This window comes from Chelon labrosus (assembly GCF_963514085.1).
Source record: "Chelon labrosus genome assembly, chromosome: 11".
Taxonomy (NCBI): Eukaryota; Metazoa; Chordata; class Actinopteri; order Mugiliformes; family Mugilidae; genus Chelon; species Chelon labrosus.
The window spans coordinates 29,868,867-29,885,006 of NC_140344.1; the positions used below are offsets into that span (position 1 = coordinate 29,868,867).

The window sequence follows — 16,140 nt, forward strand, 5'->3', positions numbered from 1 at the left end:
CTGCAGCTCGAATGAACCCTGCTAACCCTGCTAGCATGCTAACAGACACTAGAGTTCCTGGTCCCTGCAGCTCTAATGAACCCTGCTAACCCTGCTAGCGTGCTAACAGACACTAGAGTTCCTGGTCCCTGCAGCTCTAATGAACCCTGCTAACTCTGCTACCGTGCTAACAGACACTAGAGTTCCTGGTCCCTGCAGCTCTAATGAACCCTGCTAACTCTGCTACCGTGCTAACAGACACTAGAGTTCCTGGTCCCTGCAGCTCTAATGAACCCTGCTAACCCTGCTAGCGTGCTAACAGACACTAAAGTTCCTGGTCCCTGCAGCTCTAATGAACCCTGCTAACCCTGCTACCGTGCTAACAGACACTAGAGTTCCTGGTCCCTGCAGCTCTAATGAACCCTGCTAACTCTGCTACCGTGCTAACAGACACTAGAGTTCCTGGTCCCTGCAGCTCTAATGAACCCTGCTAACCCTGCTAGCGTGCTAACAGACACTAGAGTTCCTGGTCCCTGCAGCTCTAATGAACCCTGCTAACCCTGCTAGCGTGCTAACAGACACTAGAGTTCCTGGTCCCTGCAGCTCTAATGAACCCTGCTAACCCTGCTAGCGTGCTAACAGACACTAGAGTTCCTGGTCCCTGCAGCTCTAATGAACCCTGCTAACCCTGCTAGCATGCTAACAGACACTAGAGTTCCTGGTCCCTGCAGCTCTAATGAACCCTGCTAACCCTGCTACCATGCTAACAGACACTAGAGTTCCTGGTCCCTGCAGCTCTAATGAACCCTTAGACTCTGATGAAACTCTGAATGTGGACAAAGACACAGACAGACGTCAGACAGCTGGTGGTCACTGTGGAGGATGCCACTATGTCAAAATATTAGGAACACGTGACAAAATGAAACCACAGCTGAATCAACATCGCTCTCAGTTATTACAAACTGAAGCTGAATCTTCATGTTTTCACCGGTGTACCTAATGAAGTGGCCGGTTAGTGTTTAACCTGATGCTTTAGAAAGATGATCATGAGTCTAAACTCTGTACTGTTTTAACTTTCCTCTGACTCTATTCACTCTCTAGGACATTCTGTTGTGGTCGCACCAACGAAGAAGAGCGGGCGGCGCTGATGGAATTCATCGGGTGGAGCGTACCTGATGGATCTGGATCTCCACCTTCAGAGCCTCCTGTAACGTCTGTAATTCCATCATGGATCCAGTCAGTCTGCCAGCCGATCGATCAGCCTGAACACAAGGTCACGCAAGGTCACAGGACGTCCCGTTTAGGCAGGGACCTCTTCCTACATGTGTGAACGTTTACCTTAACACCGTCTCCAGTAGGAAAACCATCCAACTGAAGCATGAAAGTGCCGCTGAAACAAAACACACTCACATGTTCATTATGGTTAATTAAACAGATCTAGTTTATTATTATTATTATTATTATTATGTGCAGCATTTATTCACACATTTATTAAAATTCACTTCATACTAGTTAAATCTTCTCTAGATTTATTCTACTTTCTCTTGTTTTTCTTTTTTGCTGTGACTGGACCTTATGACCTCATGACCTCATGACCTTATGACCTCATGACCTCATGACCTCATGATTTCATGACCTCATGACCTCATGACAGACAGATCACACGTTTATAAAACACTAATTAAACTGAAACGTCTCCTCATTAGTATGTAAGCTAATGTCTCATCAGGTTAAAACCAGTTTTTATTTCTGATAAACTTTACTGCACCAAATGGTTTATTTAAAACATAATGATCTATTACATAATAATAACATATTATAATAAAAATAATAATAAACAACTATTAGAATTATTTATGTTTTTAAATGCAGTATTATTATTATTGTTATTATTTATCTGATTTATAATTAAGACATCACTTTCATAAGTGACTTATTAAAATATATCTGTTAAATCCAAACAGATTTAGAGTTAGATTTATGAATTAAAATAAAGTTATTAATACTACTGTCCGACTGCACCAATGCTACTGACTTTCATTTGACTACATTTTACAATTAAATTCAATTAAATTAAAACTTATTGTTTATTTCACTTATTTTATCATTTATTAAATAAGTCAATAAAATGAAACTTTTTTTATTGTTGAGTTACTTTATTGTAAAAGTATTTTTCATTAATTATTAAATTCATTCACATCCTTCATTACAGTCAGATTTATTTTCTAAAATTAATTAATTATTATTTTATTATTGTTCAACTTTATTTAACTGAATTTTCCTTTTTTTAATTCATTAAACTGAACTTTTATGACCATTTGAAATATATTTATTTTGTTGTTGATGTTTCTGTGAATTAAATTAATTATAATAATTTATTGTCAAACCTTTAAACACTGGTTAACTACTTAATAATAAAACACCTATTTTTTGTCTTTATCAACAGGTAAATACGTGACTTTATTTTCTTTATAACTTTACACACAGTAAATGAACCACACGTTATATTAACTCAAATAAAACAGAAACAATGAATTAATTAACATGTGAAATAAACATGATTCCAATTAAACTGGATGTGGATCATTATGATTAGTTTAAATGAATACTGAGCTTGAGACTCACCACCTGGCTGTGGGACTGGACTCCACCCCTCTGTGCTGCCCTGTGGGACACAACAAACACACACCGTTAACGCTCTTCACACAAGTTTTAAAACTACAAAAACAACTCAAATGTTTTTCACTAAATATCAGATTTGACTCTTTTAAAACAAAGACCGTCATCAGAGAGTCACTAACAGCTGATTCATTGATGGTCCAACCAATCAGATGATGTTATTGATCCGTTTAACACCATTCACCAATAAACAATAAACTCTGACACAGATATGAACGTAACATCTGTAAAGATCCACCAGATGATACTGTTCAGTAAAAGTTCAGATTTAGAAAGATGTTTGTGCTCCACATAGAAAGACCAGAGCCAGCCAGCGGCTTAGAACCAGCAACCTTCATGATGTGATGCTAACCACTGCTAACAGTTGCTAACACCCACTTAGAGCAGAACGTTCACGGAAATCTACCAGGTTTAGTTGTAGAGGTCTATATGAGCACAAACACACTGATGGAGAGCAGCACTGACATGCTAGCCGTTAGCATCTCCATTAGCATCATCAACATCACCACTAGCATCAGCACCTCCATTAGCAACAGCATCACTATCAGCATCACCATCTCCACTAGCATAACCATTAGCATCACCATTAGCATCACCACTAGCATCACCATCACCATCACCACTAGCATCACCATTAGCATCAGTATCTCCATCACCATCACCATCAGTATCTCCATCACCATCACCATTAGCATCACCACTAGCATCAGTATCTCCACTAGCATCAGTATCTCCATCACCATCTCCACTAGCATCACCGTTAGCATCTCCATTAGCATCAGTATCTCCATCACCATCTCCACTAGCATAACCATTAGCATCACCACTAGCATCACCATTAGCATCACCACTAGCATCACCACTAGCATCACCACTAGCATCACCATTAGCATCACCACTAGCATCAGTATCTCCATCACCATCACCATTAGCATCACCACTAGCATCAGTATCTCCACTAGCATCAGTATCTCCATCGACATCTCCACTAGCATCACCGTTAGCATCTCCATTAGCATCACCACTCTGGTTTTCTCTTGTCATGTAGTCAGTGATGACCAGCTGGTTGTACTCCTTCCCTCTGCAGACGAATCGTTACCAGTCACCTCTTAAGAGTCAGAGTCTCTGTTTAATGTTTGGGTTCAGACGTCTTCAGTAAACACTGAGGCTCATTAACATATCAACACACGTCTTTTATCATCTTCCTGCAGTCACTGGTCGTCCTCTCATATCTGACCGTGTAAACAGAAAGTAGTTTTAAAAGTTATCTCTTCTGCTCTGAACCTTGACTCCAACTGAAATACTGCATCACACACAGTTACATTAAAGTTAAACTCACATCAGTCAGACCTTCAGCTGTTAAATTACTTTATTCACAGTTAGCTCATTGAGCCCACTGGGGCCCAATCTGAGGCCCGGGGGCCTCTAGATGGTCATAAAATGAGTCTGAGGGGTCGTCGGATCATTAATAGAACGACAACGATTTATCTGATATTTGATTTTCTTAAATCAAACTGGAATGAAAACATGAAGTTTGGTTAAGAAACTAAATCTGTTTAAAACTACAGCATTCAGTACGTTTAAAAGTCAAGTACAAATACTTTTAGTCACTAGTAAATAGATTAGTTATTGACGACTTAGTTACTGTCCACTGATTTATTTATTATGGTCACATCAACACCTGGTCTCACCTGGTCTCACCTGTCCATCTACCTGGTCTTAATCTAAATGTGTCTCCACATGCGTCCCCAGCCAGCACTTGAGATCTGATCTCAGTTTGTGTGTCTGTAAATCAGCAGCGCCATCATGTGGTCAGTAGAATATTGTAGCAGCTGCTGTCTCTAATGGATCTCTACCTACCGCTGGATCAGAACCATCAACAGCTGCTGGTTGTTTAGTTTGGTTCTCAGCTCCAAGACCAGAATCTTCTAAAAGGCTCTCGTTACTAATGAACAGACATCACTGATTCATGTGATCATTTCTACTAGTGGTTGAATGAATGAGTTAAACTCCTCTTCCTCAGATCAGCCCTGTTGAGTAGGTGGTCTTTAATGTGACCCAGGACTCATTGTGTGTTCACACTACCAAAGGAAGGAGGTCACATGTGTCCCAGACCACCTCCACATGTGGACTGACACCAGATCAGTGTTCACACCTGGACCTGTTTAACCTGGACACTAGAGACCAGATCAGTGTTCACACCTGGACCTGTTTAACCTGGACTCTAGAGACCAGATCAGTGTTCACACCTGGACCTGTTTAACCTGGACTCCAGAGACCAGATCAGTGTTCACACCTGGACCTGTTTAACCTGGACACTAGAGACCAGATCAGTGTTCACACCTGGACCTGTTTAACCTGGACACCAGAGACCAGATCAGTGTTCACACCTGGACCTGTTTAACCTGGACACCAGAGACCAGACCAGTGTTCACACCTGGACCTGTTTAACCTGGACACCAGAGACCAGACCAGTGTTCACACCTGGACCTGTTTAACCTGGACTCTAGAGACCAGATCAGTGTTCACACCTGGACCTGTTTAACCTGGACACCAGAGACCAGACCAGTGTTCACACCTGGACCTGTTTAACCTGGACACCAGAGACCAGACCAGGACTGATGTTAGACATAGAACCAGATCAAAACAAACTCATGTGTCATAACTTCAAACAAAGACTCATTTAATATGGAACTAATAAATCATCTTAACGTGGTTCATCTTGTTTAGCTCCTCCCTGCAGCGCCTCCTGCTGTCTGGATGATTGTCATCTGGAATTAATCTGATCTTATAAAGTAGTAGTACCTCCTATAAAGTACCTCCAGACTACACATCTGTATTTAGTTTGTATTTTTAAACATTCATGTAAATCCTCAAAGACAACCTCCAGGTGGGTACAGTATAGCAGAAAGTACAGGATACTAATACATATATGTTTAAAGGAGTAGTAAATGAACATGTGTGTAACCTGAAAGAAGAGGTTCCAGGTAATTTATATTTAAATTAAATGTGTACCTGTAGCTGTCAGATGAAAGCAGTGCAGTAAAAGTACAAGAAGTAAAAACAAGTACCTGAAAACTGAACTTATAGTAGTACTGCATCAGTACTAGAGGAAAAGCAGTTTGTTTGTTTGCATCACTGCTATAAACTGAGATGAGCAGTAAAAGTACTCTGATTAATTAGTTTGTATTTTAAATTAAAATCTAATTAACTGCAGCTACAGGTTCATTAAGAAGTACAAGAACAAAGTAGCAGACACCAATGAAGTACTGTGTTAGTACTGGAGAAAGAGAAGCGAGTACCCAAGTACTCTGAATTTTTTTTGTTGTATTTTTAAAGTTTTTAGGTTTGAGTTTGAATATTTAATTTAATTAATCAGGATGTACTTCATAAGTTAAATACTCTTCTCTGAGATGTAGTGAAGTACACAGCAGCAGGATACTTCTTCCAGTACTTTGTTACTATGTGCTCTCAGGTACTTTGCGTATTTAGGTACTTCATCCAGTACTCAGGTACCATGTGTATTCTGGTGCTGGGTGCACTCGGGTATTTCCAGCTGTTTGTACTGAGGTACTTCTTCCAGTACCTTGATTGCACTGTTCCATTTGTTTATTCTGTCTTGTTTTGTGTCTTTATGTTTTGTACAGTGACCTTGCGAGTCTTGAAAGGCGCTTATAAATAAAATGTATTATTATTATTATTATAGTACTTGGGTACTATGTGTACTCAGGTATTTGAGTTATATATACATGGGCACTTTTTCCACTAGTCTGGTACTATGTGTAGTCTAGTACTGGGTATACTCAGGTACTTCCAGCTGTACTCTGATACTGTGTGTACTCTATAGTACTGCTTATAATTGGGTACTTACACCTGTGTGTACTCAGGTCCTTTGTGTACCCAGGTACTGGGGGTACTTCTTGCAGTACTCTGGTACTGTGTATACTCCAGTATCCTGTTCTAGGTGTACCCGGTGTACCTGGCTCCTGTGTGTACTAGGTGTACTAGGTGTACCCGGGTCCTGTTGGTTGTGTGTGTACCAGGGTCCTGTGTGTACTAGGTGTACTAGGTGTACCTGGGTCCTGTGGGTCGTGTGTGTACTAGGTGTACCTGGGTCCTGGGTGTACTAGGTGTACTCAGGTCCTGTGTGTACTAGGAGTACTAGGTGTACCCTGGTCCTGTGTGTACTAGGTTTACCAGGGTCCTGTGTGTACTAGGTGTACTAGGTGTACCCGGGTCCTGTGGGTCGTGTGTGTACCCTGGTCCTGTGTGTACTAGGTGTACCTGGGTCCTGGGTGTACTAGGTGTACTCAGGTCCTGTGTGTACTAGGAGTACTAGGTGTACCCTGGTCCTGTGTGTACTAGGTTTACCAGGGTCCTGTGTGTACTAGGTGTACTAGGTGTACCCGGGTCCTGTGTGTACTAGGTGTACTCAGGTCCTGTGTGTACTAGGTGTACTAGGTGTACCCGGTGTACTCAGGTCCTGTGTGTACTAGGTGTACCTGGGTCCTGGGTGTACTAGGTGTACTCAGGTCCTGTGTGTACTAGGAGTACTAGGTGTACCAGGTGTACCCTGGTCTTGTGTGTACCAGGTGTACCAGGGTCCTGTGTGTACTAGATGCACCAGGTGTACCCGGGTCCTGGTGGGACCGGGTGTACCCTGGTCCTGTGTGTACTAGATGCACCAGGTGTACCCGGGTCCTGGTGGGACCGGGTGCTCTGAGCAGGTCTCCCCGGGTGGGACATGAAGTTGCGGGATAAAGTTGCCCACATGCCGCTGCAGAGGCCCGACAACAACACACGGAGCCAAGATGGAGGTTTGAGGAGGAGAAGCGGCTCCAAACACTGAAAAGTCTGTTTCTCTCTCTCTCTTTTTTTTTTTTTTTTTGTTTCATCGGTGAAATAAATGTTTTATCAGGCTCTTATTAAACCTCCACGGCCGCCCGCTCCTCCGGTGTCTGCCCATAAATCTGCCCCGGTTCTTCCCCCCAGACTGGACCCGACACCTCTGACCGGACCGTCGCCGTTTTTCTGTTTAGAACAAATTCGGTTGAAGCGACTCTCGGAGCCGACATTGCTCCGCGGAGAGAACAAGTGGATAACGTTAGCCGTAGCCGCTAATGCTAACCCTGCTGCTAGCCGCTCGGCTAACGCTCCGAGCCACGCTGATAACTTCACCCAACACCCCGAATAAGAGACGGGCTGCGGGGGGAGAGCAACACGGACGGGAGGGGAAGGAGCCCGCTCGGGAATAGTCCCTAAAGACGCCATCTTCCCCCGGAATGATGACAGCGAGTGGCCGTCGGTGGGTCTAAGTTCTGTCGGCCCCTTGTCCTCCAGAATATCAACTCCTAGAATAAGAAACACACCAGCTAAACACACAGAAACACACGGAACCCCGCGGAATGCAGCTAACACCGGCCGCCAGCCCGCACACCTGCCCGCCAACAGCCGCTCACACACGGACACACGATCACAGCAGCACACACGCAAAGTTTGACAAGACAGAAAATTAAAGTTATGAAATTAAAAAAGCCCAATGTGCACTTACTCAGCAGCAGTCCTCCTCTAGATTAATTAAATATATATATATGTATAAGAACCGATCCACGATGGAAGAACAGCTCCGCAAACAGCCCGGCCGCCTTCCTCCCCGCACGGCTTCACCTCGGCGCCCTATTTTAGATTTAGTTTTAGTGAAATTTGTGTAAAAACAGAGAAACTGAAGCTACAAAACAAGAAGAACTCTTCTTCAATCTCATTCAGCTCAGCCTCAGCACAGCACAGATCCCTGCGCCGCGGAGCTGGAGGAAGGGGGACAAAAACTCCTCACACGTCCCGCTGGTGCTCGTCAATCCGCGACGAGGCGTTTGATATTTGTTCGTGTCGCCGTTAAAGTTCCTTAAATCGGGCCGATCAGCGAAGCGGGGCGCGGGGGGGACGTGTTCGAAAAGCGGACTACTTTTTGTGTCGGTGCGGCGAATTTATTTCACTTTGCCTAAGGAACGGCGGTGCTGCGACTCCCATTGCCTAGGGAAAAAACCCGGATGTAAACTCAGTGAAACTCTATGGAGAGAAAGTCAGCACACACACACACACACGGACACACACGGACACACACCGTGGAACTCGGAGCACTTGGTCGTGTTGTTGTGTTGTTGTGTTGTTGTTGTGTTGTTGTGTTGTTGTGTTACTGACGGGCTCCGTGTTTCCTCTCCGTGGATCCAGAACCAGAACCGGTCCGTCCGCAGCCTCCATGTTCGGCTTCTTCCGCCGGAGCCGCCGGACTGTTGCACTTTGTGGAGGAAGATGAAGAAGAGGAGGATGATGAAGAGGAGGAGGAGGAGGAGGAGGAGGAGGGGGACAGGTGGCGAGGCCTTTTCTCCTGCTCCTCTGTTTAAACCGACTGATTGAATGAGTGGAGGAATGTCGCTGCTGTTTTACTGACGTCTACACTGAGTGGCCACTTCATTAGGTACACTGGCCACTTCATTAGGTACACCTGTGCGTTCTAACGTAACAGTCCTGCTCTGCAATAAATAAATAGAAATGGAGCCGGAAGAGACTTTTACTAAACAGCAGCAGCTCCTATAAACCTTTAATTTCACATATTTGTTGCTTATAAGTTGTTAATAATTCACTGGCCACTTCATTAGGTACACTGGCCACTTCATTAGGTACACTGGCCACTTCATTAGGTACACTGGCCACTTCATTAGGTACACTAGTCAATGCATTCCTGCTCTAAATCTCGTCTTTCTGAACATATTCAGCATTCAGTCATGTCCAGTCATTCTAGTGATGGTGTCACTTAATAAATTATTATTATAATAATATTAACTGGCAGCTTCTAAAACTTTTAATCTGACATATGTGCAGTTTATAAATTGTTAATAAATCTAAGAGTTCAGAGCTGCATCTGTTTAACTAAATGATTGTGTTTCCTGATCTACATCTCCTCTGTTGTAGTTTAAATCTCTTCTAATAGAAATATAAATGTCTGCGTCGTCACTGGTAACGATGAGATGAAGTGAAGAGGAACCAGGACGACCTGCTGCAACAAGACGTCATAGAGGAGACATGAGGACCAAGAACTGATGAGAAGCTACGACACAAACAACCCCAGAGATCAGAGATTAGAGGACAAGGGACCAGAGGAGACCAGAGGAGACCAGTGGAGACCAGAGGAGACCAGTGGAGACCAGTGGAGACCAGAGGAGACCAGTGGAGACCAGTGGAGACCACAGGAGACCAGCGTAGACCAGAGGAGACCAGAGGAGACCAGTGGAGACCAGAGGAGACCAGTGGAGACCAGTGGAGACCACAGGAGACCACAGGAGACCAGAGGAGACCAGTGGAGACCAGAGGAGACCAGCGTAGACCAGTGGAGACCACAGGAGACCACAGGAGACCAGAGGAGACCAGTGGAGACCAGAGGAGACCAGCGTAGACCAGTGGAGACCACAGGAGACCACAGGAGACCACAGGAGACCAGTGGAGACCAGAGGAGACCAGAGGAGACCAGTGGAGACCAGAGGAGACCAGCGTAGACCAGTGGAGACCACAGGAGACCAGTGGAGACCAGTGGAGACCAGTGGAGACCAGAGGAGACCAGCGTAGACCAGTGGAGACCACAGGAGACCAGAGGAGACCAGTGGAGACCAGAGGAGACCAGTGGAGACCAGTGGAGACCAGAGGAGACCAGTGGAGACCAGAGGAGACCAGTGGAGATCAGTGGAGACCAGTGGAGACCAGAGGAGACCAGTGGAGACCAGAGGAGACCAGAGGAGATCAGTGGAGACCAGTGGAGACCAGAGGAGACCAGAGGAGACCAGTGGAGACCAGAGGAGACCAGTGGAGATCAGTGGAGACCAGAGGAGACCAGCGTAGACCAGAGGAGACCAGTGGAGACCAGAGGAGACCACAGGAGACCACAGGAGACCACAGGAGACCAGCGTAGACCAGAGGAGACCAGAGGAGACCAGTGGAGACCAGAGGAGACCAGTGGAGACCAGTGGAGACCACAGGAGACCACAGGAGACCAGAGGAGACCAGTGGAGACCAGAGGAGACCAGCGTAGACCAGTGGAGACCACAGGAGACCACAGGAGACCAGAGGAGACCAGTGGAGACCAGAGGAGACCAGCGTAGACCAGTGGAGACCACAGGAGACCACAGGAGACCACAGGAGACCAGTGGAGACCAGAGGAGACCAGAGGAGACCAGTGGAGACCAGAGGAGACCAGCGTAGACCAGTGGAGACCACAGGAGACCAGTGGAGACCAGTGGAGACCAGTGGAGACCAGAGGAGACCAGCGTAGACCAGTGGAGACCACAGGAGACCAGAGGAGACCAGTGGAGACCAGAGGAGACCAGTGGAGACCAGTGGAGACCAGAGGAGACCAGTGGAGACCAGAGGAGACCAGTGGAGATCAGTGGAGACCAGTGGAGACCAGAGGAGACCAGTGGAGACCAGAGGAGACCAGAGGAGATCAGTGGAGACCAGTGGAGACCAGAGGAGACCAGAGGAGACCAGTGGAGACCAGAGGAGACCAGTGGAGATCAGTGGAGACCAGAGGAGACCAGCGTAGACCAGAGGAGACCAGTGGAGACCAGAGGAGACCACAGGAGACCACAGGAGACCAGTGGAGACCAGCGTAGACCAGAGGAGACCAGTGGAGACCAGAGGAGACCAGCGGAGACCAGCGGAGACCAGAGGAGACCAGAGGAGACCAGCGTAGACCAGAGGAGACCAGAGGAGACCAGTGGAGACCAGAGGAGACCAGAGGAGACCACAGGAGACCAGTGGAGACCAGAGGAGACCAGAGGAGACCAGAGGAGGCCAGTGGAGACCACAGGGGACCAGTGGAGACCAGTGGAGACCAGAGGAGACCACAGGGGACCAGTGGAGACCAGTGGAGACCAGAGGAGACCAGTGGAGACCAGTGGAGACCAACATCAAGTCAGACATTTAAACAACTAGTGACTCAGTGAACCTAGAGGAAGGAAACACTGATCACAGCTGCTGAGGCCCCACCCAGGATTACACTTCAGTAAATAATGATCACGTTCATGCTGGGGCCCTTGAGGCCCCTGAACCAGATTCATCCACGGTACCAGTCAGATGTTTCAGTGTTTTTCTGTGTTTGTTTTGTTTTCATACAGGAACATGTTTTATATTCCAGATGTAGAATAAAGACTGAGCTGATGTTTGTGTAGATCTGACTTGACGTGATGCATGCTGGGTTGTTATGCTCATAGATCTCGAATATGATTGGTTAAAATGAACTTGTTCTACCCAGCATGCATCACGTCAAGTCAGATCTGCACAGATCTGCATGAAGTCGAACGCGCCTATTGTGTCTGTGGAGGTTCATCCAGAAACCAAAGCTGAGACCAAGTCACCTGGACGTGTCTCCTCCACTCAGCTTGTTTTTGGAAGGTGTCTGTCCGTCCCTTCTCTTGTCTCTTCTTCTGTCCCTACCTGTCCAGCCTCAGTCAGATGTTCCATGACGTTTTCATTGTTTCTGATGCTAAATAAATCAGAGACATGAACTGTCTGATACGTCTCTTCACCTCCTGTCCGTGCAGCAGCAGAGGAAGCGTCTTTGATTCATGGACGTAATCGTCCTGATCAACCTGAGGAGGTGAGGATGAAAGACGTGGAGAAGTTTAGTAACTCTGGAGCCAGGTCACAGGTCACAGGTCAGAGGTCAAATGAACCGTCCAGTCACCACACACCAGAATGAGACAGAAAGAGAGAAGAGAGGAGGAGGAGGAGGAGGAGGAAGGAGGAGGAGGATGAAATCTTTCTGAAGACTGGAACTTCCAAACAGTCTGTAGAGGTCCAGGTGTTTATTTGTCTTTTTATAACTTGAACCATCTGCTTTAAATCCAGAAGATAAATACAAAGATCTTTAAATGAAATAAATAAGTAAATAATGAACATTTACTGTGACATGAACGACATGAAGCAGATGATCATCAGCCTATAACACACTAAGAGATCAGTAATGAAGACTTTAGACGTCCACTGTCTGTCTGGATATAATCAGAGTTACAGACTGATGTTAGTCTGATGAACAGAATGAGCTACGACATCTTTTAAATGAGAGAAAATATTAAAGTTTATTCATTTGTCACTAAACAAACAGTTATTGAACTAATTCATCTGTTGGATCTGTTTCCTGCTTTAAACCAAGAAGAATGTTTTAAGATGAGAGATATAAGAATTAAAATGATCTGGAATAACAGAACAGGAACATTTGACTATGGATCCTCTCCAGAGACTTTAGACTAAAAACCAGTAGATTTAAACTGATGAAAGGAAAATGTTTAAGAGTTGTTATATTCTAGCCCCGTCATCTTTAAGGTTCTATGTTCTAAACATGAACCTTTCATTTACTGAAGCTCTGACTGACAATAAAACTATGAATCACATTTATTTATTATCTGTTTTTAATATGTTGACATGCTGGAAGTTATACAGGTTTATACTTAAAAAAGTTAAATGATCTAAAACACTAAGAAGAATGATGCTGGAAGATAAAAACGAGCCTCGACTGAAGATGTTGAGTGTTTAGTCTGGATGTCTGAGGCTGCCTGAAGTCCTCCACCATCATTCCTTTACCCAAGAAGACCAACACCACCAGCACCAACCAACCCTAACCCAGTTACACACATCACGATGAAGTGTTGGTTCAGAGTCACGTCACAGCTCTAACAGGTCTACAGAGGACACCATGGCTACAGCTCTCCTACACTCACGCACATGGAACAGAGACGGAGCTACGCCAGGTTACTCTTCATAGACTTTAGCTCCACCTTCAACACCATCATACCCAACAGACTGGTCACTAAACTCCTGGACCTGGGCTTTACTCAACCTATTTTCACCTGGATCCACAGCTTCCTGACAGAGTGGGACCACCTCTCTCCTCAGGTCTGAGTATCAGCGCTGGTTCCCCTCAGGGCTGCGAGCTGAGCCCCCTCCTCTATACCCTGTATACACATGACTGCACCCCCACCCACCCTGGCAACGTCTTCATAAAGTTTGTGGACGACACCACCACAGCAGGAGTCATCTCAGGAGGTGATGAGACGGCGTACAGGGAGGAGGTGGAGGAGGCTGCCAAGACAAAGGAGCTGCTAGTGGACATCAGGAGGAGGAAAGAGGACATTTAGTCCATTGTCATCAACGGGGACAGAGTGGAGAGGGTCTCAGGCTTCAGGTTCCTGCACTCACATTTAGGAGGACCTGTCCTGGACAACAAACCCCACAGCACTGCTGAGAGTCTACTTCCTGTGAACGCTCAGGAAGAACCGTCTACCTGAGAAACTGCTGGTGTCTTTTTACCGCTGCAGCGTGGAGACGGTGCTGAGCTACGGCATCTCACTGTGGTTTGCCAGCAGCAGAAAGGAAGGCGTTGCAGAGGGTCATTGACACCGCCCAAAAAGTCATTGGTTGCCCGCTTCCATCTCTTGAGGATATTTATAACACACGCTGCCTCAGGAGAGCATCCTCAGAGACCATCCCACCTGGTCAACACCTAGTAGAACTGTTGCCCTCAGGCAGGTGCTTCAGGACGATCAAAGCCAAAACAAAGAGACTGAAAAACAGCTTCTACCTCAGAGCTGTCATTAAACTAAACTCTGAACAATCCTGAAAACACCTGAACACTCAAAGACACTAACTTGAGCTATGTTCTGCTATCTGTGTAATACCCGTGTGTGTCTGTATTTAGTTTTTAACTCTGTTACATGTTATTGTTTTAATTTAATTTTAATGTATGTTTTCTTTTATAGCTACGGTGCTTTTTTAAATCGTACTGAATGTGGAGAACGGCTACTTTAATTTGGTTGTATTGGTACAATGACAATAAAGTGATTCTGAGTCTGTGCAGTGACTGGAATCAGCCGCTAGAGGGAGACATGACACAGATCATCACCTCATCTCTTCCTGTCCCTCATGTCTCTGTCTCTGTTGTCCACTGACTGTGTCCACCAGCTGTTATCCACTCCAAGGATTTGAATTAATCAACCGTTCACTGCAGGAAGACACGAAGCCACGGTTTATAGAAGTGATCATCCAGTTTAACTCTGCACCAGAGAGAAAAGATAAAAAACAAAGACGATAAGATGAGGTTTTATTTGTCACATAGAATAGAATAGAATAGAATAGAATGTCTTAATTGTCATTGTACAGGTACAGTGACATTAAGGTGACCTGAGGTCGTCCTTAGGCGCCGTAGAAGTGTTGGAATAAAAATAAAAGTAAAAGAAATGTAAAAAATTAGAATAAAAACTATTATTAAATTATTATTCAAACATTATTAAACTATAAACACTAACAGCCCCATTAATAATAAGACGTCACTGTTATTACGCATCACTTGAAATTATTAACACATTTGAAGTTATTGCACTGATGTATTGGACATTATGAACATGTTTGTATGAGTTATTACACATGTTCAGTGTAATTATGTCTCTTGCATAGAAGCCATTCCTCAGTCTGTTGGTTCTGGCCTTCAGTGTCCTGAACCGTCTACTGGACGGTACCAGTTCATAAAGCGAGTGTCCAGGTGGGTCCTGTCCTTCAGTATCACCTGTGTCTTCCTCAGGCAGTGGGAGTTCTACGGTTCCTGTGGAGAGGGGACGGGGACAGCTGATGATCCTCTGGAGCTCCGTCCTGTCTGCTGCAGTACATCTGGAGAACCAGACCCAGATACAGTAGATACAGATGTTCTCTATGGAGCATCAGTAAAAGGACACCAGCAGTCTGTGGGAGAGGTGGTTGTTCTTTAGAGTCCATGTACAGTTATACCATGTACAGTGAAATGTACTTTAGTACCTGCAGCCAGTACTGAAGTACTAGTAATACGGTTAAAACCAGTAATAATTACACATAGCACGAGGTAAACAATGTAAGTATAAATATATAACTGAGAGAAAATAAAATAAAATAAATGAAACTTAATTTTATTCCCATGTCAGTATCAAATGAATAAACAGTAAATACACAAACATGACTTTTAGTTCCTCCTTTAGCTTTAGATCATTAATATTCTACTGACCACATGGTGGCGCTGCTCATCACAGACACACTGAGGTCACATCTCATCTCCATCTGGTTTCCAGCTTTCAGATCTGAGGACATGTTTAATGTCCAGGTCTGATCACGGAGACGTCCCTCCTGGAGATCATCTGGTTTCACAGTGTGACCTGAACGCAACATGTGATATACCCCCCCCCCCACACACACACACACACACACACTGAGGACAACAAGATCAGAGCACACACCTTAGAAGAAAGGCATGCTGGGAAATGTAGGATCATCTGAGGAGTTTTGATTGAGGCCTGGAGTCTCTGGGGTCTGACAGGTTAACGTGTTGGGGGGATGGCGGGTCGGGGGGTCGGGGGGGGGTTACCTGAGCAGGTTCAGACGCTGCTCTCAGTGACGTTAGGACACGATCACGTC

General features: G+C 45.2%; 1 protein-coding gene across 5 annotated transcripts in view; it reads right to left on the reverse strand.

The window, feature by feature from the left end:
- phf21ab (PHD finger protein 21Ab) overlaps positions 1-8,439 on the reverse strand; it is a 28,671-nt gene extending 20,232 nt beyond the window's left edge. For all 5 annotated transcript variants that reach the window (XM_084554605.1, XM_084554604.1, XM_084554602.1 and 2 more), the window contains exons 1-4: positions 8,210-8,439; positions 2,605-2,644; positions 1,318-1,369; positions 1,152-1,241 (exon numbers count right to left, since the gene is read on the reverse strand). In XM_084554605.1, coding sequence (XP_084410731.1) covers positions 1,152-1,241; positions 1,318-1,359 — 132 coding nt within the window. In that variant the 5' untranslated portion in view covers positions 1,360-1,369; positions 2,605-2,644; positions 8,210-8,439. The remainder of the gene's footprint in view (positions 1-1,151; positions 1,242-1,317; positions 1,370-2,604; positions 2,645-8,209) is intronic.
- Positions 8,440-16,140: the final 7,701 nt, after the last annotated feature.